The 19,933-nt window shown below is 44.3% G+C and overlaps 3 protein-coding genes, 1 long non-coding RNA gene and 1 pseudogene across 9 annotated transcripts; 1 reads left to right on the top strand and 4 right to left on the bottom strand.

Annotated features, from left to right (window-relative positions):
- Positions 1-1,635: 1,635 nt before the first annotated feature.
- LOC100840467 (UDP-glucose 6-dehydrogenase 4) lies at positions 1,636-4,677 on the bottom strand. Its single transcript, XM_003577751.4, has 2 exons — positions 4,405-4,677; positions 1,636-3,454 (listed from the first exon to the last, which is right to left on the bottom strand). Exon 2 carries the CDS (start codon positions 3,450-3,452, stop codon positions 2,007-2,009), a length of 1,446 nt encoding a protein of 481 aa, XP_003577799.1. The 5' UTR covers positions 3,453-3,454; positions 4,405-4,677; the 3' UTR covers positions 1,636-2,006.
- A 2,788-nt stretch (positions 4,678-7,465) lies between these two features.
- Positions 7,466-12,869, bottom strand: LOC100837416 (annotated as a pseudogene).
- Positions 7,796-13,224, top strand: LOC112268738. Of its 5 annotated transcripts, none has more exons than XR_002960137.1 (3): positions 7,796-7,932; positions 8,012-8,603; positions 12,379-13,224. It is a non-coding gene; the product is annotated as an uncharacterized LOC112268738 (long non-coding RNA). The 5 variants fall into 5 exon arrangements; XR_002960139.1 differs by lacking the exon at positions 7,796-7,932 and adding an exon at positions 12,147-12,231 and having other exon boundaries at positions 8,466-8,603; positions 12,331-13,203; XR_002960141.1 differs by lacking the exons at positions 7,796-7,932; positions 8,012-8,603 and adding exons at positions 11,874-12,014; positions 12,147-12,231 and having other exon boundaries at positions 12,379-13,203.
- A 693-nt stretch (positions 13,225-13,917) lies between these two features.
- On the bottom strand, positions 13,918-15,732 carry LOC112268737 (5'-3' exoribonuclease 3-like). 2 transcript variants are annotated; one of them, XM_024454786.1, is made up of 6 exons: positions 15,646-15,732; positions 15,442-15,537; positions 15,166-15,367; positions 14,761-14,835; positions 14,528-14,658; positions 14,089-14,425 (listed from the first exon to the last, which is right to left on the bottom strand). In XM_024454786.1, the coding sequence occupies exons 3-6, from the start codon at positions 15,256-15,258 to the stop codon at positions 14,320-14,322; spliced, it is 405 nt and encodes a 134-aa protein (XP_024310554.1). In that variant the 5' UTR covers positions 15,259-15,367; positions 15,442-15,537; positions 15,646-15,732; the 3' UTR covers positions 14,089-14,319. The 2 variants fall into 2 exon arrangements, 1 of the variants encoding a protein (XP_024310554.1); XR_002960136.1 differs by adding an exon at positions 13,918-14,043 and having other exon boundaries at positions 14,147-14,658; positions 14,761-15,367.
- A 991-nt stretch (positions 15,733-16,723) lies between these two features.
- Positions 16,724-18,485, bottom strand: LOC104581326 (5'-3' exoribonuclease 3). Its single transcript, XM_024454614.1, has 7 exons — positions 18,475-18,485; positions 17,997-18,289; positions 17,768-17,844; positions 17,458-17,664; positions 17,142-17,261; positions 16,971-17,033; positions 16,724-16,804 (listed from the first exon to the last, which is right to left on the bottom strand). The coding sequence occupies exons 1-7, from the start codon at positions 18,483-18,485 to the stop codon at positions 16,724-16,726; spliced, it is 852 nt and encodes a 283-aa protein (XP_024310382.1).
- Between the last annotated feature and the right edge of the window lie 1,448 nt (positions 18,486-19,933).

The raw sequence follows: 19,933 nt of genomic DNA, 5'->3' as shown, positions 1-19,933 counted from the left end.
GTACCTTAAAATTACATCAATTGCTCATTTACGTTAAACAAGAAAAGGCCTTTTTACATTGACACTCAAGTCTCCTAATGATGCAGAACGAATCTCAGTTGCTTTTGCTACCTCAGAGGTAGCTAAACATGACATAGATTCGGAAAAAAAAATAAAACATGACATAGCTCTGAAAATCCCATGGTCCGTGAGCCTAATTATATGATGAAAATCGAGTGAGCAAGAACAGAAGAACCTTATCTGGCCCAGTACTAGCCCACGATAGTGGTACCTCTTCAAGTAGATGGCATCCTGGAAAATGGGCCAAGTCATCAAATGGAACGCTCTTTTTTTTTCAGAATATTGAAGATATGCAGGCGCCACATTAGAAGATTAGGCCTTCTTTTGTTTCCTACTGAACATCCAGACCTTTCATAATACGGTCCGTCCAGCACGACTTTTGGTTTTACGAAGCACGGCTTAGGAATTTTTCTGTATCCGTTCATAAAAGGATGTCCAAAACGTGTAAAGAAAAAAAAAGTTCCAAAATAAATACTTCTTCCGACGTCCACGTCACTAATACGGAGAGAGTACAACTTTGTCATGGACCATGAGAGGTCATTTGTCCTCCACATGGAAGTGTCGACCACTGGTCACTGGAGCCAATCTGATAGGTTTCCTATTTTGAGGACCAATGTTTGGAAATTACCGGCAGCAAAAAATACAGTACAAGTATGAAAATTTGAACTTTATATTAAATCCCCGATATTATTATGAATCAGAGGGAGTACATTCGAGGATGCTCACCCCAGGTACTGCTCTCTTGGGTGAGCACGTTTTGACGGAAAATTCAACAACGGGGCATTTCGAATAATCAAAGAGTCCATAACAATCCGAAATAAGCGTTGCATGTCAACATACCTCGTGCACACAAAACAACTGGACTTGGAAACTAGGAAGATATACCACTGGAATTGGAATCCCAGAAATTGCAACAAGAACTGTTGACCTGAACTTGCCACAAAAACTGCAAAAAAAAATGACCTGAATTTTCAGGGCTACACAGGTCCATTCCACAAGACACCAAACCATGAATATTCTGGACAGAGGGCCTGAAAGTGAAAGCGAGACCATCCATGGCGCCAAGCAAACATGTTCCTCGTTTTGGGATGGAACAACAAGCTAAGCTGATGATCACAGATCTGGGTATATATCAATCAGATCTGGGTATATAGTGGGTACCAATCTCCATGTTTGGCAACAATGGCAATCAATCAATTAAAACTTGCATTATCTAAAAAAATCCAGAACTTCATTGCCCTTTGGTATGATCTCAATGTACAGGTCTGAGAGCCGTCAATGTAATGAAGGCGCGCACACACACACACACCCATAAGGAGAAGCACCAAAACCTGACAAGTCAACAATGTGAGTGCTATCAGCTGTTGCTCCTGTAAAGGTCTGCTATATACTTACTAAATATATTCAACAATGACCTGAAGCCCAAAGCAACAAAGATCATGTACAAAACAAACAAAGCTGAGACATACATGGTTAAAAATGTGGCCACAAGTTTGTTCTTGGCGAAGAAATGGTAACAGCACACAATAGCCATGTCCCAGGGAATAGCAGGCATCTCAGAACCATATCTCATTCTAATTAAGCCAAGAAATGCTTAATTGGCTAATTCACAGACTTGAAAAACAATATCTCTGAGTAACTGAAGCCACATGTATAACCAACAGGATGGATATCAGTAACATGAAAGGAACGCAACAACAGACACTGCTACAAAGCTGTGACAACGGAGCAGAGGAATGAAGACACATCCCAGTGACCATGCCTGCCATTCTAAGACTGTAAACCCCAAAAAGAAAAAGAAAGAGAAGACTTTTAAAACAAGGAAGCAAAGAATGACATTCTGAATTTGCTGGCACATGATAAATAGCAACTATAACGAATAATAATAACAAGCTGGGCCCCTATCAATAGCTGCTGCTCATGGATTCCTTCTGATCAGAGTTCATTTAAGCGACAGCGGGCATGTCCTTGAGCCAAGCATCAAGTGGCTTGCCAATGGAGTAGACAATGAAGCCAATCTCCCTGAGCTTCTCAGAGTCGACAACGTTGCGGCCATCGAAAACGAAGGCGGGCTTCTGCATGCTCTCATAGATCCTTTGGTAGTCCAGTTTCTTGAATTCATCCCACTCAGTCAGGATGCAGATGCCATGGGCATCCTTGGCCGCCTCATATGGATCCCAGGTAACTGAAACTTGCTTGGTGGTTGTGGGGCTCATTGGCTGGAGATGAACAGGGTGGTCCCAATCAAATTTGTTCATTGCAAGGTCACGCTGGATTTGATCCTCAGTCACTTGAGGATCATAAATGCTGATCTTAGCCTTGTCACCCAGCAGACCCTTGCAGACATCGATAGCAGGAGTCTCCCTTGTGTCACCGGTGTCCTTCTTGAATGCAAAACCAAGCACAGCAATCTTTTTGTTCGCGACGGTGTTGAACATAGAGGAAACAACACGGTTCACGAACCGGCTCTTCTGGTAGTCATTGATCTTGATGACCTGCTTCCAGTAGTTGGCCACTTCTGGGAGGCCATTGCACTCGCAGATGTAAACCAGGTTGAGAATATCCTTCTGGAAGCAAGAGCCTCCAAATCCAACACTTGCATTCAGGAACTTTGGCCCAATCCTGGAGTCCTTGCCCACAGCATAAGAAACCTCAGAAACATTCGCACCAGTGGCCTCGCACAGGGCTGACATGGCATTCACTGAGGAGATCCTCTGGGCCAAGAATGCATTAGCTGCAAGCTTCGACAGCTCCGCAGACCACAAGTTGGTAGTCAGGATCTGATCCTCCGGAACCCAATGAGCATACACAGCTTTCAGTGTCTGAACAGCCTTTTGGCCTTCCGGAGTCTCCCGTCCTCCGATAAGAACACGGTCAGGGTTAAATAGGTCCTGGATGGCAGTACCCTCAGCAAGGAACTCTGGGTTGGAGAGGATCTGGAAGTTGATGCCATTGCTGTTGTGCGTCAAGATCTTCTCAATAGCCTCAGCAGTCTTGACTGGAACAGTGGACTTCTCGACCACAATCTTGTCAGATTTGGCCACATCAGCAATCATGCGAGCTGCACTTTCCCAGTAGGTAAGATCAGCGGCCTTGCCAGCTCCAAGGCCCCGGGTCTTGGTTGGGGTGTTTACTGACACAAAGATGATGTCAGCATCACAAACATGCTTCTCAATGTCATTGCTGAAGAAGAGGTTCCTCCCACGGCACTGCTTCACGACATCATCAAGACCAGGCTCGTAGATTGGGAGTGTGTCACTGTTCCAAGCGTCAATACGAGACTTGGTGATATCGACCACAACCACCTGAATGTCAGGGCACTTGAGGGCGATGACCGCCATTGTCGGGCCACCGACATAGCCAGCTCCAAGGCAGCAGATCTTCACCATCATGCCTGTTTGATGGAACAAAATTGTCATGATTACAACACGAGAACTCACGGTATATGCAGCAGTAAGAAATCTAAGAAACAGGCATTGTGTACTGCAGAGAAATTTTCAGAAAGCACATACAGCATGAAAGATAAAAGATTCAGAAGTGTATAAACAAAATTAGCATGACTACCTAGTGATCCCCAGTGGAAATAGAAGAAACATGTTTCTCCTACTTACTAACCATAAATTGAACAGTCCGTAATGAACGCAACCATTGATTTCAAAGCTGTAACAACAGAAAGGGCAGAACAGCCACGGGTAAATTGCCGACATTTTACAAGGCAATTTATTTAGTCTGCTCTTCCAGCTTAAACCACTGTAAGGTAGAGCAAATGCACATACATATGAACCTACTGCTCTACATGCCATAAAGCCACAGAATTTACACAACAGTGACCAAGTAATCTAGCGAACCTGCCTTCACTAACTTCTGCGAAAACTCAGATCATTCTGGGGGCTCAGCCCCCGACGAAGATCCCTGCTCAATTTTACCCTCCCAACGTGTTGCTCAAGCACTGATACGCCCAAAAAGAAAAAATTTATTACCACAAGCCACGTATAATGTACAGCACCAAGATCTACCAGCCCAACCGACGACTGAACCCCCAAAAAACTTCGTCCGCAAAACAAACCGCTGTTACTACCTAGTACTACCACCACACGAATCCGCGACGAACTAGCCGGATCTCCCCCTCCGAACCAACCCAGCAGCCGCGCCGGGCGCGAATTCCCCAGAGCCAGCGCGAGGCCGACCGGCCGTCCGATCGGCGGACAGCCCCAGATCTCAGCGCACAGCGCAGCGCAACCGGGCTACTCGTCGGATCAGGACCACGCAGCAGCCCAAGATCTCTGCCCCGCGGGATCGAGAACTACGGGAGGGAGGAAGTGGAGAGCGGTGTGGGGTCTGTACCTGTAGGCGGGCACCTCTGCCGCGGCGGCGGCGGCGGGAAGCAAGCAGGAGGCTGCTGCTCCTCCTGGGTCGTCGCGGGGGCAATGGGGGCCGGAGAGATCGCGGACGGGTGGCCGGCGGTGGTGGTGCTCGGAGTTGGGGAGGGAAGGTGGGGGGAGGATGGTATAAATAGGCGAGGAGAAGAGAAACCGGGGAAGACGAAGACGAGTCCTCTCTCTCTCAGATCTGCCGTTCCTCGCTGCTTCCCCTCTCTGTTTTTTTGTCCTTTTTTTATTCAGCAGGCTTTTAATTGATTTTTATTTAGTACAATAAATAATACGATTTTATTTTAGTATTTTATTATTTTCGGTGATTTTCAGTTTTTTACTCACGTGAGAGCAGAGAGGCAGGTTTTTAATGCCTGCCACAGAAAATTAGAAATTAAGTTTTTTTTTGTGTGTATAAATTGGCTTTTCGCCACGTTTCAAAGCCGGTGGGAGTGCATGTGTGTGTGAGAGAGATGAAAGGTTTGTCCGAGCGATGTTTTATTTTTAGGAAACAATAGATGTGTTGCTTATATGTTTTGCCGAGTTTATATACAGCTTTGTACTAAATTTTTGACACTTAATATGATTCGAAAAAGTATTTATTAATTTAATTAGCCGCTACTGCCGCACAATAAGTTGTGTATCTATGGGATTTTGCATGTATTGTCGCGCCGAAGATTCAGTAAACACATGTCCATGCTCATATTTCGGTTATCTTTTCGCAGTGTTCGCGTGGTGCAGAAAAAAAATTATTTCTGTCCGGAAAATAATTCAGTAAAAATAATAAAATCATAAACCTAAACTATACGGAATAATTCTTCACTGTAAAAGAAGAGAAAATCCAGGAAAGGACAGTCGGTGCTGCTGTGGCTACGCGTACGCTGTATTTCTGGGATGAGAACTGAGAGCTCGTCGGCGGCTTTTGCTGCCTAACCATTTTTCTTGGCTGGATCCTCCTTTCTTCGGTGCCCACCTAACATGATGGTCCTGCTGAAATAATTCAGAGTTTTTCAACGTTCCACATGTGCTCTGAGGCTCAAATTTTTTCTGGACTAACGGCAGGAACAAAAGATTGGTTTTCTTGGAACAGGAGGTCGGCAGTTTCAGGTCGTTAGACTTTATTTTGACGTTTGGTTTATAGTTTTTTTTAATTTGTAAGTTGTGTCAGATTTTTTTAAAGAGAAATGAAATGTCTTTTTTCTTTATGTAGCTCTGTCAATCACTTAAGGAGAAGAAAAGGAGTTGATAGAGCGGACTGGAAATTGATATAAGCGAGTTCAGCGCGTGTAGCTTAACTAGATCCGTAGCCAATGCGTGGAGACACGACACGACAATGCTTCCAGGGGCCGCCGCCTTGACCTTCAGACGCTCCATCGTGTACCACCGATATCGCCCTCTCCGGCACTACACTCCGGAGGCTTCCGTCCAAATATCCACCGCTCACACTCAAGCCGCAACATCTATCGAAGCTGCGATCTTTAGTTTTATGGGTAAAAAAAAGAGCCAAGATAACTTGCCTAACTTTTGCAAATCTTAGTCATCCAATCATCATTGCCTCGACTCCAATCCATTCCATATATAACTCACTGAAAAGCACACCTACATTTCGTTAAATTTACGCATTTTCAAGGACTAAAATTTAAATTTAGTAATGTGCAATTTGGTTGATTAAGATTTTTCAAAAGTGTAGGCATCTAGGAACTAGCAAATACATTAACCTGACAGTGCACATTAGTAAGCCCAAAATTTGCACTCTCTAACTTGTGTGAGTGCAACTAAGAAAGTTATCAACCTTTAGAATTTTCAAGGTATATGTATCTAGAGATACTTGGAAAGAAAATGTGACTGAGATATGCTAACAACGTCGAGTCAGCCTATATGATAACTCCCTTTATTTTGATTGCAGTGCACTCAATTCCAAAGGTTGTTCCCTAACTACTCGCACCAAATTCTTTAATTGCCTCAAAGAAAAATACTCACAGACCTAGTTCAACGAACAGCACCATGGAAATGATGGCGACGGGTAAAGAAAGAGAAATGTGAGAAAAATATCGCTCTAACGTATGGGTCCCACCCTTCATTAACCGTGACTCGCGGCATCTTAACCTGTATGAGTTTTTTTTTGGAAGAAGGAAATCTGTATGAGTAGATCCAGCTTGCGTGTTGTCAACATCTTCGTTAGAAAGAGACTGAGATGATTATTTCTAAAAAAATAATAATTAAAGAGGGATTCGATAAACATGTAAACCGTAAAGCTGCAAGAAGAGAGAATGCGAAATGTGGCCGTGCCTAATGGTCTGTAATTAGCGATAGCTAAGCATGCACGGCATGGTAATCATGCGGTGCAAGCCTTTAGATGTGAGTGCTGTGCAAGCCTTTGCAAGGACGGGAACGTGGAGGACACTTCGCCAGCCACCTTAATTAAATACTTTTAATTTTATGGTATGTACCAATCGTCCCAAAACGTGCCTGGAAAGCAAGAAAAACGAATTTCTGCCTTGTTTTAAGAACGCAGGAGAATCGATATTACAAACAAAACAAAGTTTGATTACAGTAGGAAAACTGGGAAAAGTTCGTAAGTTTATGTGCGTGAAAATGCAAAATCAACTGACAGCTAGATCCTTCTGGGGATGGATTTGATTGTATGTCCCGTTTCACGTTGCATTTTGATAATTTGCCTCGTCTCGCTGACTCGGAGTCAACACGTAAGTGATGTAGGATAGATGTGAAACAAATCATCAATGTGTCAGGTAAAAGCGTGGCATATGATCAAATCTATCGTAAATGGAATCAAGACAAATATCATACAAAACAAAAACACATCAATGCTAAAACCAAGAGTCCTGCGAAAATCTGCCACACCCGATCTTAGCCACCACCCACGGATGTACCATCCAAACTGCAAAAAGACTCTATTTCGCTAATAAATGTCCAATTATCACATTGTAACTTCACACAATACTATCAACGTAACCTAACTCTCTCCATTGCTACTGGTCAAAATCGAAATATGAGGACGTCCTATGATACGAAAATGAGATAATATGTGGTTGCAATTGAAATATGCCAATAATAATTTATCAAAAATACACTTGTAATCCAAACAATCGACACAAAAATATACTACTGGAACAAATATTGGTCAAATATTTGAAAACAAAATAGGCATTATACTTTGGAACAGTATGCGGGAAATTCTGACGCGCGGATGCTTCCGATGTTCATCGGTTCTCTTCTACCAGCCGCGGGGTCGGGGATTCCCTCTGCCGCCATGGCCGCGTCCTCTCGCCGGCCGCCACGCAGGCGCCGCGCTGCTCCTCCCGATCTGCCGCGTCTCGGTCGCAGCAGCGGCGGCGGCGGCGGAGGGCCCCGCGGCGCTTCCCCTGCCCCGCCCCAGCCACCCTGTTCCGGCGGGCTTGATTTCGTCCCTCGGCATCGCCGCCGAGCTCGCCTTCCACAGGGTCTCCGGCTTGCGCGCCACCGGCGGTGGCCTTGCGCCCGGGTACGTGTGCCACAGCCGCCTCTTCCGGATCTCAGATTCAGTTACAGTCTGCAGGGTGCATAAGTTGCAGAGATTGCAGATATTGCAGATGAGCAGATCCAAACTAATCAATTGGATATATGCACCGCATTGTTATCAATCTACCTTCTCGGGTACGACGACATTGTTGAGCAGCCTCGTGATCGGCTTCGCTACATCCGGGTTGGAGAACGCTGCTGATCTGACACAACACAACAAGAAATGAAAACCCACATGAGCTGCTGGCAGCTATCTGCAATGCATATGAACATGACAGGCTCTACAGGAAAACTTGCATCGTCTGATCACCAACGATGGGGCGCATATCGTTCACTGGAGAGCGAATGAAACTGTGGGTCGGAGCATCAAAATCTGGAGATAAACATCCTCCGATTTCACTACCACGGGCGAAACAAAAAATTCAGCCTCAGTTATGCACCTGAATAACATATGAACGGCTGGATGAATATAGATAAGGGTCAATTCAGAATTCAGACATCAAGTACCTAGTGGATATCCGGTGTTTTTCTTCTGGGCAGTCATACATTGCCACAAATGCTGCATCATTTGCCAGATTGTTTGAGTTCCTCAAGAAAATCCTCTCTTGCCGAATAGTATTCCGGCTCGTCTCTTGCACCTAGTGTGTAAATAAGGTAAACTACCCTTGCTTGTGACCTCTGATTTATGCAACAGTACTTCTTAAGTTGGTGTAATATTAGTATGGATGCCAAGCAATTGTTTTACCGTGAGATCTTTCTCACCCGTTTTGGTGGCTGACAGAAGCAGTTTCTCATCTATGAATGGCAACTTTTCAACACCCTGATACGATTTATTAGTTGAATTAGCACAAATTATTCACTAATATTAGCATCAGAGTCCTTTCATTCAATCTAGCACCTAAAAGGTGCAGCTTAGCCATACTAGTGCGATCAATTTAGGTTGGAATTACTAGTTGATTCAGTTCACCCTAGTACAACTAAAAGAATAGCTTACGTCTGACAAGAAGTGTTTCCTGTGTGCATCAATTTCCAGCTCTGTTGAAAAAAGAATTGTAAGTAGACAGATAATCTGACGATACAAGCTCCAGAATAATAAATATACTTGATGTTACTTATATACCTGTTGGATAGAATAATTGTATGGTAGACTGTTCAAAGCCTATTAATTTGCTGTAACATTTGGGAAAAGCACATGAAAAAAGATGCATTTGTGGTGGCAAAATTGCCATTAGCTGGTCAAAAGGTTTTAGTGCTTTGTCCATGGTGAAATATATGTTGAATTGAGACAGATGCTTGAGATCAGATGCGAAAGGAGCATAATGAAATGGGTAGTAGCTGCAAGAACACACAAATTTTACCACGAGACACAGAATAGAAACAATTGTCTTGGACGTATCTATTGGAGCTACCATTATCACTAGCATGGAGATATTGTGGAATCTAGTGGTCCTTCAGACAAATGTCATACTAACATTCAGAACCATGAAATAACAGCATGCAAGGAAATACGTAGGAAAAAACATGGAATTTATGTGTTTTGTTTGTACCAAGTCCATGAAGGTACGTCATCAAAATAGCATTGAAGCACCCAACACAATCCTTCCAAATACTTCTGAACCTAAATTCCGTAATAAAGGGTTGGCACACAAGCAGAAAATGAGTAGAAGGAAAAAATCAGTAAGAAAAAAAGGAGCAGATTATTTCAATCTAAAATGCCTCATGCCAAGCCTCATCAGACTTCATTTGCACGAAGAAGTGAGGAAAATCATAACCATTTCGGCCTGGAGCCTTACGACTTCATTGGAAGTTTCGGCACCAAACTTCTCTCTGTAGAACCTGGATTTCCATCCTGGCGATCCCAGTCTTATCTGCAGTAGATATGTGAGAAAATGCACGTAGAAGATATGTCTATCATATAGGCGGCACTAACCATGTCTCTATAGGCTCCATTTTGAAAAAGGTCATCCTTATTGTTGAGAATATCATTCACATTTCTCCAGAGCTCCCTGGTATTCTTTACGACCTATCATGATGATAGGCAAACCATCAGATTCCCAGATATCAAAATATATGTACAGAATCAATCGGGACATAGTTTCAAGCATTCTTTATGTGTGGCAGATATGAGAAAAAAGAAAAACTATACATCAGACTTATCAGAGCTGCAAGTAGAAATACTGCTTTGTGTCAAAACTGACTTCGACACTGGCTCTGGGCCACCGGGATTTTCTTCCTGAGTAGAAGAGCCAACAAGATTACCACATGGCACATGCACTACTCTGTTTTTGTGTAACTATAAGTAATCCTTACCACACTGGCAGAGTTTGTTTCGTGCCATTCGTTTTCAGAAGCTTGACGCTGTATCTTGCACAATAAATTCTGCAAGTATCCCAAGAAAAACATATGGAGAAGTACTAACTCGCACCAGTGCACACTACTGATAGCTCTGTTAGCATACCTGTCGCAGTTCATATCTTTTGAGGAATATTTTCTCTTCGCACAAGGACAGTGCATGTAAGAACTTCTCCAACCTTGATACTTCCAGATAGGCAGCGTGTTTATCTTTAATCTATTTTCAACAGCACAAAAGTACATGAAAGTACAACTTAAAGGATAATCATCTATGAAAATAAGAGGCTGAAATTCTTCAGGTACTTTGTCTGTGTTGAGAATATAGCCCCCCATTTCATTGAAAGTTGTTTTGTACATTTCAATGAGAAGATCAACCCCAAACTGTCACACAGAACGTAGATCAGAAAAACAATCACAGTGGCAATAAGTTAGGCACTATTAGGTCTGAAAACATATGCATACTTCATGTATCTCGAGCGAAGGAATCTGTGGAATGAAATCGTTTCCCATTAAGAAACAAATAGAGACGAAGTCGTCTATGAGCCTCTCAGTGTCATGTTTGTAACCCGGTGTCGTCATTTCAAGCTCCAAGTACTCTCAGAACCCATATGTTCAAAAACTGCAACAAGGTAAATGAGCTTATTTCAATAGTTTCAGTAAGAACCATCTGGTAACATTATCTCAGAGGAACAACCTGATGCTGTTTGTTAGGTAACTTGCCCTTAGGACTTGCTTCTGTTGAATTTGGTCTCTGCTGTACATGGTATCAGTGTTAATCATGTGATACATTTTGCTGAAACCTGAAGGGTTGAGGAGGGAATAACAGACCTTTCGCAAGATTGAAATATGGACTTCATGAGATGCCAAAGCGAGCATTATCAGATCCGCATCCTGTGGCAATTCTTCGGAGTTAACTCTATTATAACTAGACATGAGCAAAAATCTCAAGTATCTAGTCTAATTCCGAAGAAACTTCAAACACTGAGATGATAATCAAGTGCAAAGTTCAGTTAAGTTCATACGTGCCCATACAGACAATGGCTTGTGTTTGGATCATAGCTTTCCATGCTCCATTGCGCACGAATGAAAGACATGATCTTGTGCTCCCCTTCTCCCGGAACATTTGCATCAGACATTATTACCTTCAGAAATTCAAATATAGCGAACTCATCAAGCAATGACCAATCTCTAGACAATTTCAGCTACACCACAAACCAGAAAATATGATATTGTGATATCCCAAATCCCTCACAACTAGATAACTGAAAAGCTATTAGGACATCTGATGAAAGACACTAATTATTTCATGGTGGGAACATTGTGAGGCACTGAACTGGGAAACATTCAATGCAGCAAGTCACAACAGCAAAATCACCACCACATCATCTCAAAACTGGTTTTCACTAGGATCAGGGGTAAGCTAGACGGTACTTATAGTCAATGGTGTAAGCTTTCTTGTTTTATTGTTGAGGGATGAAATCTAGATTTTGGCGAGAGTTGAGTGGTGAACCTTGATGTCTTTCCACCTGGGGTCAGTATTCAACCGGGACCAGACGTAGACACGAAGTACTCAAGCGCTCCCAGTATCTTCTCCATGAATTCCGTGCCTGGCATGATGACAGTAGGCTCTGAAAACTTATATTTTTCTCGTGGTTGCACCTCCTTCCCTTGAGCTTTGAATATCTCCGTCAAGAGCTCTGCTTCAACCTCCTGGTAATTCAATCAAAGCATGTATGCGTGATGGATGGAATTCTTAGTTAGTTGCGATATTTGTCACGTTATAGATGCAAGAAAATGAAATGAAAATACACTTGTGGTTCACCGAATCTTTATCTTTCTTGGTAGTTTTGAAGTAGCCCTGTCGCAACTTGTTCATTTTGACGAGAGGGGCAACGCCATCTGGGGTTTGATTCAAACCAAATCATCAAAGGTGTTTGTCTATTGACAAGTTGCCTAGTATTCTTCTAAATCTCATCCATTCTCCAAAAGTTGTACACGTTGCTGAAATTGCACACTTTTCATACTGCAGTTTTAGGTGATTTGCACTTTTAAGTAGCAAGAATTTCGAAAATTTCAGGCAACCGAGAATCATCAAAATTGTTGAAGATGGGAAGAGGAAGCTGCTAAAAGGCCATGTATGTGCATACCTACTGCCAAGTAAAGGAGCCTCCTCGGTCTGACGATGTGGAACAAATGATCCATGTAATCAAACATGTACTGGAGAAACTGCACATATGCAAGTGAAATGCGAGGTGAAGAGTCAAGACTGGCCAGAACAACTAAGCAGACTGGACCTATCGATGCATCCTGCATGGAGATTGCCATGGATTGAGATGTGTATCAATTACCATTCTGTTCTTCGGGCTGAAGCAAGATCCATGGATGATGTCATTCATGTCAAGGTACAGGTTATCGAAGATGATGGTGCTCTCCTCGCTGCAGCCAATGGCCTGTGCTTCATCGCCATCAATTTCTTCTTCATCGATGTCTTCTTTGTCGTCGCCATCTTCTTCGTCCTCACCGTCAATCTTCTTGGTCATCTTCAGTGCCTTCTTCTTCTATGTTTTCTTTGCAATCGCCATCTTCGTCCTCACTGTCGTTATGTTCTTCTTGGCCATCGTCTTGTTCATCATCATCGTTGCAGGCGGGGACAAGGATGTTCTGGTACTTGCCCAGCAACCAGCTGAAGAAAGAAGGTATCCCCATGATAGATACTGAGAGAACTCAGAGAAGGGGTGAGGCTGGACAGGAGGAAGTTGTTTAATTTTCTTTGTCCCGGCAAGTGGCAACGGCTTTTCCTTTGCCGATTCACTTTTAATTTACTCAATGGTTGTTTCCTGTCTTTGTCTTTGTTTCAATTAATTAATTAAGTAAACCGCACTACAAGGTCCTTTTGGTTTAATTTCTTTTGTATATTGCAAAATTCTGTGTGTAGTGTGATCCAAAGTATTGGAAAGTAGTGTGATCCAAAACCATAGTCAAAAGTTTTTGCACCCATTCTTGGTGATAATAAACCAAAAATTTAGCTGCTGCCACAAGGAACCCCCAAGGAAAAAAAACCCAGTCTAGGAATATACTAATAATCCTTGGTGATAATAAACCAAAAATTTCCTACGACATAATGCCAATGTTATGCACCCATTCTAGTCCTTGGACACAAAATACACGGAACACAGTAGTTCCATCTTCCATTTTAGTCTGCGCAAAGGGAAAATTGGTCACGGCACCTTCATGTGCTCTCGTCTACCAAGCGCGGCGGGGCGGCTGCCCGCTCCCAGTCCCACCACGGCCGCCTCCTCTCGCCCACACCCCCACCGGCCGCCACGCCGTCTGCTGCTGCTGCTGCACCGCGCCTCCGCCGCCTCCCGGCCGGAAGCTGTAACCGGCACCGCCGTTGTCGCCGCCGCCGCCGATTAACCGGCTCTGCCCCGCGTCCACCCAGACTACCCAGTCGAGCCCTCTCCCGTGTCCGCTCCTCTGCTCAGCAGGGTCCCACCTCCCCCGCCCGAACCGCGGCGGCGGCGATAACCCCTCTGCCCCGGCCACTCCAGCCCGTCCCGGCGGGCTTGACCTCTTCCCTCGGGATCATCGCCGCCGGCGAGCTCGCCTTCCATATGGTCTCTGGCCTGGAGTCGACCATCGGCAGCGGCGGCCTTGGATTCCAGCAGCCCAGCGGCGGCCTCGGGCCAGCGTACGTGTGCCACAGCGGCCTCTTCGCAATTTCAGATTCGTCAGTCACACTCTGCAGCAGCACACGACACGCAAGTTACAAAAGATTGGACGAAGCTCCAAATGAATCAAACGGGATTCTACGCCACATTGTACTATCATCAGCATCAAATTACCTTCTTGGGAACTATGACGTTGTCGAGCAGCCTCGAGACCGGCTTCGCTGCGTCAGGGTTGAAGAACAATGCCGATCTGAAACATCACAAGAAAAAAAATGCAAACTTAATTTGGAAAGCTTGTCTAGCAACCCCCAATGCATGAGCATAGCATAATCAGGTAGGGAGGAAACTTACATTGTCTGATCAAATGTGATGTCCGGGAGATCTTTTATCGGCGAGTGGAAGAGGCCGCAGCTCGGAGCATCTTCATCGGGAGATAACCATCCTGTGATTTCACTATTATGGAGAAACAGTTGAAAACATCGGGATCAGTTCTGCATTTGCTCTGGAGGGAACATGAACTTCAGGATTTGATCGTAAGTTCAGACTTGCAAGTACCTGGTGGATATCAGAAGCTTCTTCTGTGTACAGTCAGACATTGACGTGAATGCAGCGTTATTTGACAGAGCGTTTGAGTTCCTCAGGAAGATCTTCTCTTGTCGGACTGCATTTCGGCTCATCTCATGCCGCTGATGCACAAATAACAAGGTAAAATAATATATGGCTGTGATTCATGATTTATGGAATACTTAGTGTAGCATTGGTATATATGGCAGTCAAAACTGTCTTACCGCGAGATCTTTCTCTACTGTTTTGGTGGCTGAAAGCAGCACCTTCACATCTATGAATGGCAACTTTGCAATACCCTGAAATAATTCATTCATTGATAATAACCATGAGATTCGTTTTATCTTATACTCCCTCCGTTCCTTAAAGAATGGCATATTAGCTTTCATTAAGACAAGCATTTGATCACAATTACTATATCAAGATGTGTTTTATAGGACATAAAATTATTATAGTTAGATTCGTTATCAAAAGTACTTCATGATACTTGTGGTTTCATGACATATGAACCACACTTTAATATAGTAATTTGTGATCAAAGCCTTGTCTTAATGAAAGCTAATATGCCATTCTTTAAGGAACGGAGGGAGTAGATCAGTTGATCTAGTGCATATGAACGGATAGCTTACTTGCCCCAAGAAACGCTTTCCATGTGTATCTATGTCAAGCTCTGATGACAATGAATCGCATGCTACATTAGTACACAAATGACCTGATGACATTAACTACAGGATAAAACATATAACTGATGGGTAGAACATTTGTATCGTGGACTCTTCACGGTCCATCAATTTGCTGTAGCATTCTGGAAGGGCAATTTGCTGTAGCATTCTGGAACAGAGGAATATGTCAAAAATTGCACATAGAAGAAATATTTATCGGTTATCATAATATGCAACACTAACCTTGTCGTGTCTAGAGGATCCAGTTTTGAAAAGGTCTTGTTTAGTACGAAGATTATCCTTTAAATTTCTCCTCAGTTCTAATGTGTTCTCCGTAACCTGAAAGATTGGTAAAGATCTGGTTCAGAGAAAATATACAAGCAAGAAAAAATTAAGGTGTTCAAACATTTCGTAGCGTGTAGCACAGATAAACAAAAGCACCCATACATCAGACTTGTCACCATTGCAAGTAGAGATACTGTCTTTTGGGGGAAACAATTTGGCCATCAAGTCAGAGCCATCTGAACTTTCATCCTGCATGGAAGAACTTGTGAGATCTCTGCACATATACATTTTCTTTCACCATAACAAATACTTGCCACAATGCCATAATTTTGTTTCTTCCATTCATCTTCTGCAGCTTGACGTTGTATCTTGCGAAGTAATTTCTGCAAGTAACCCAAGAACAGATACATGAACAAAGGATAGCTAGTTGGCACCACCGCATGCATACCCACGATAATTGTATACCAAAATACCTCTCTCAGTTCATATCTTTTCAGGAATATTTTCTCTTCGTGCAATGAGAGTTCATGGAAGAACTTTTCCAACCTTGAGACCTTCAGGTATGCAGCGTGCTTATCTTTGATCTGTTTTCAGCAGTAGCAAAAAAAACATTAAATTGTGACACAACGTATAATTGTCTATCAAAAGAAGAGGATGGGTTTATTCCAGTACTTTGTCGGTGTCGACAATGTAGCCCCCCATTTTGTTGAAGGTAGTCTTGTACACTTCAATGAGAAGATCAACTGCAGACTGTCAAATGGAACATCGATCAGAGCAACAATTATTTTACCACAACGTTGACCAGGATAGTTAGAATCTAAAATCACATGCGTACACATACTTCATGTATCTGTATCGAAGGAACATGTGGAATGAAATCATTTCCCATCAAGAAGCAAATAAAGATAAAGTCATCTATTAGCCTCTCGATGTCATGTTTGCAGCCTGGCATCGCCATTTCAAGCTCCAAGTACTTCCTCAGAACCCATATGTTCAAGAACTGCAGCAAGGTAAATCATGTTATTAACATAGTTACAACGAGAACTGTGGTAAAATTATCTCAGAGAGACAAACCTGATAGGGTTTCTTGGGTAACTTGCCCTTTGGTTTTGCCTCTGTTACCCTGGGGAACCAGCCTCTGCACTTGACTTTTTGTAACTCTTGGGCTGTGAAACTTTTTTCAGTCACAGAAACACAAATTTCCGGTTGATGAATTTCACGCAGCACATCCTGTTCAAGGTTAGCGAAAGAGGATTCTCAGCCCCGATGCAACAGCAAACAATGCTAGTTCATTTTGGCTGGCCATGCTTAGATGTACTGTCTTGCAGCAAGAAAAAAGCTACTGCATGACTAGTAATTAAGTTCCATGTTCTCAACTGCGGTTTGCATGAAGGCTGCGACAGTGTAAATAATCGTGCGGAACATTTTTCTGTTGCGGGATCCTGGAGTTGTTAGCATTGATTGGGGATCGGCATATACGTACTTACCTCTCGCAAAATCGAGAAATGGACTTCGTGAGACGCCAAAGCAAGCATGATCAGATCCGCATCCTGCAGGTAGATTCTTCACAGTCAACAGACAATTCATATAACTTCCTTGAAACATGGCGAAGAAAGGGAAAACAAGTTTCTTCTCCAGGTTAAAATTTTCATACATACCAGCCCATAGAGACAGTGGCGCGTGTTGGGATCGTAGCCTTGGGAGCTGCGCTGTGCGCGGATGAAGGACATGATCTTGTGCTCCCCTTCTCCAGGCACATTTGCATCAGATAGTATCACCTTCAGAGAAAAAAAGCCAATCATGTAAGTCACATTACTGTAATCTAGCTACCTCGTCAAGCAATGCCATCAATTAAATTTTTTATTTGTGAAAGACTAAAGAGAGAGAGAGAGAGAGAGCTCAGATGATCACATGAAACATGCATATACACTTGCTGCAACAAACTCATGGCCCGGATGATGAACAGGTTTATACCTTTAGGTGCTTCCAGCGGGGGTGGGCGTTGAGGCGTGCCCGGACGTAGTACTGGAGCGCGGCGGAGAGCTTCTCCATGAACTCCGTCCCCGGCGTGATCACGTTCGGGTCCAACAGCGCCTCGGCGTCGACCGGCACCGGCGGTGGTGGCAGCAGCTCCTTCCCCTCCGCCCTGAACCTCTCCCTCAGGAGCTTCTCCTCCACCTCCTGCATTGCAGATCGACAGAGAAAGAAGATGAATTAACTAGATTGCAAAATATTAATTGATCGAAGAAGAGGAAGAAGAAGAAGTTTGGTTGCTGCTACTGACGGCGTCCTTGGCGGCAATGGCGGACTTGAACCGCCTGGCCCGCTGCTGGTTCATCTTGGCGCGAGGTGCCACGCCGTCTGCACCCAATTTATAAACCGGACCAATAATCAAAGAAGAGTAATCAAGCTGCATCTGCATCTGCAAGCTAGCCGGTCGAGGAAGGAAGAAGAAGAAAGGCATGGCTGCTGGATCACAGGATTGATCATTCAGGAAACATTAATAAACGTACCAAGGGCGAGGTAGAGGAGTTTCCGGGGCCTGGCGATGCGGAGTAGGTGGTCGGTGTAGGCGAAGATGGCCCGGAAGACGTCGTCGAAGGTGGCCGGAGCCGGGGAAGATGATGACGGGTCCTCCGGGTGGAAGCAGGGGTGGATGATCCCGTTCATGTCCAGGTACAGGTTGTCGTGCCACACCCCGGCGGCGGCATCTTCGAGTTCTTGGTCGTCGTCAATGGCGGGGGGAGCGGGGGCGACGATGGCGGGGTACTTCTCCACCAGCCACCGGTAGAAGGACGGCACTCCCCTGGCCGCAGCAATGGAGATCGATCGAGTTGTAGCTGGCTGATCGATCTTGGCATGGAAGGAAGGAAGCGGATCGAGCGTTGGTGCCAGAGGAATGCTGCTTCATGTGCTTCTACTAGTAGTGTTAGTGGCTAGCGGGAGTGTGTGTGTGTGTGTGTACGTGGCGGCCGGAGAATACGGAGCGACGCCAATGCCATCGCGGGCGCCGAGACCGATGCGGCGGCGCGGGGAACGAGGGGGGTCGTTGCTGCTAGGCTGCTGCGGCCGGCAGGGAAGTGCATGTATATATGCATGGGGAAGCTAAGCTTGAGCAATGATGACGGCTCAACAATGAACTCAAAGATCTTCCGCGGATACGGAACAGGCGAACAGCGTACTAGCTACTGTGTCGATCCGTCGAAACATAAAAAACATTTTTACAGATCCAGATTAATTTCGTTATACCCATCGTCGATCATTATATATTTTTTCACGAGTAAAATGTGTGTCCTCGGTCATGCAATTACCGGAGGTGCGTCGAGTTGGTTCTGATTACACAAAATAGGCAAGTTGGAGAATGCCTGGCTCATGGAAGCTCTTCGATTGCGGCTGGGAAATTAAATACTAGGCAGAATGGGTGGCCATGCACCGAACCAAACCCCAACAACACTGCCTCTGTCCTTCAACGTCCGCTGAAGATCTGACACTAAAATTGCCGGCGGGGAACTTTGGGGACGGACCTTGAGATGAAAGACACGTGTAATTTTAGCCTATTTGGGCATTCGTACCACTAGTCGGTTAGCCAACGTCGCGGTTGAAGTGCTACCTGGCCGATCAACGGATCGTCAGGCACGTCTATAGCGATGTACAACTTTAACTGAACCATGACCCAAATTTGCAGTTTATAAGCTTAGGACCAACGTGCCGTGCCTCCAATACTTATTCACAATATTCATCTCCTCCCTCCGATCCATATTACTTTATCGAAATATTACATATATCTAAACGTTTTTTAAACATCGATACATCCATATTTGGACAAATTTGAGACAAGTAATATGAGTTTGAGGAAGTAGTTTTTTTTAACTACAATATTAATCGAGTTACTCATGAACAAGCCACAAATAGCTAGGAATTTGTACTCTGTACCCACGGCTAATCAAGTTATCAATAGCCAACACACCGAGCAAAAACAATATTGTAAACCTTTTAAAAAACTAAACGGGCAAGATAGGCCCACAAGGCTAACGCCGAGGTCTCGAGCTGGCACAGGCCGTGCCAAGCCCAACCTGAAAAGCCCGGCCCCGTGGCCAGGCAACGTGACACAGCAGCTTCTAGATTCACCGGAAATAATCCTGCGCAAAACCAAACGTGTACTCACAGATACCAAGTAGAGCAGCAGGCCTACGGTGTGGAGAAAGACGCTGAAACCAGCACACACCACTCCCTTTTGACGCGCAGGACACAGGCCAATGAATAGCAAGTGCAAGCGTCGGGTGTGGTGAGGTCGGGAAAAGCATTTTACTGTAGCCATTGTTTTGTACGATACTTTTGGGAGGGGTAGGGCAAGTTCTGTACCTCGGTATACATGGAATCTGAAGTTCAAATAAGACGCCTACTATTTATGGACGGAGTGAGTATGTATGTAGGCACACTATGTGATTTT

The sequence above is a fragment of the Brachypodium distachyon genome, chromosome 4 (assembly GCF_000005505.3).
Source record: "Brachypodium distachyon strain Bd21 chromosome 4, Brachypodium_distachyon_v3.0, whole genome shotgun sequence".
In the NCBI taxonomy this organism is placed as follows: Eukaryota; Viridiplantae; Streptophyta; class Magnoliopsida; order Poales; family Poaceae; genus Brachypodium; species Brachypodium distachyon.
Note: the sequence above shows the minus strand (reverse complement) of the source record. Positions and strands in the feature narration are given on the sequence as shown.

Excerpts from the sequence above, each read along its gene's own strand:
- LOC100840467 (XM_003577751.4), bottom strand. The coding sequence starts at position 3,452 with ATGATGGTGAAGATCTGCTGCCTTGGAGCTGGCTATGTCGGTGGCCCG.
- LOC104581326 (XM_024454614.1), bottom strand. Across the intron at positions 17,262-17,457 it reads CCCGCTGGAAGCACCTAAAG|GTGATACTATCTGATGCAAA; the intron begins GTATAAACCTGT and ends TTTTCTCTGAAG. Across the intron at positions 16,805-16,970 it reads ATTTCTCGATTTTGCGAGAG|ACAGTACATCTAAGCATGGC; the intron begins GTAAGTACGTAT and ends TCTTGCTGCAAG.
- LOC112268737 (XM_024454786.1), bottom strand. The coding sequence starts at position 15,258 with ATGTCATCAGGTCATTTGTGTACTAATGTAGCATGCGATTCATTGTCA. Across the intron at positions 14,836-15,165 it reads GAAAGCGTTTCTTGGGGCAA|GGTATTGCAAAGTTGCCATT; the intron begins GTAAGCTATCCG and ends GAATTATTTCAG. Across the intron at positions 14,426-14,527 it reads AAGCTTCTGATATCCACCAG|TGAAATCACAGGATGGTTAT; the intron begins GTACTTGCAAGT and ends TCTCCATAATAG.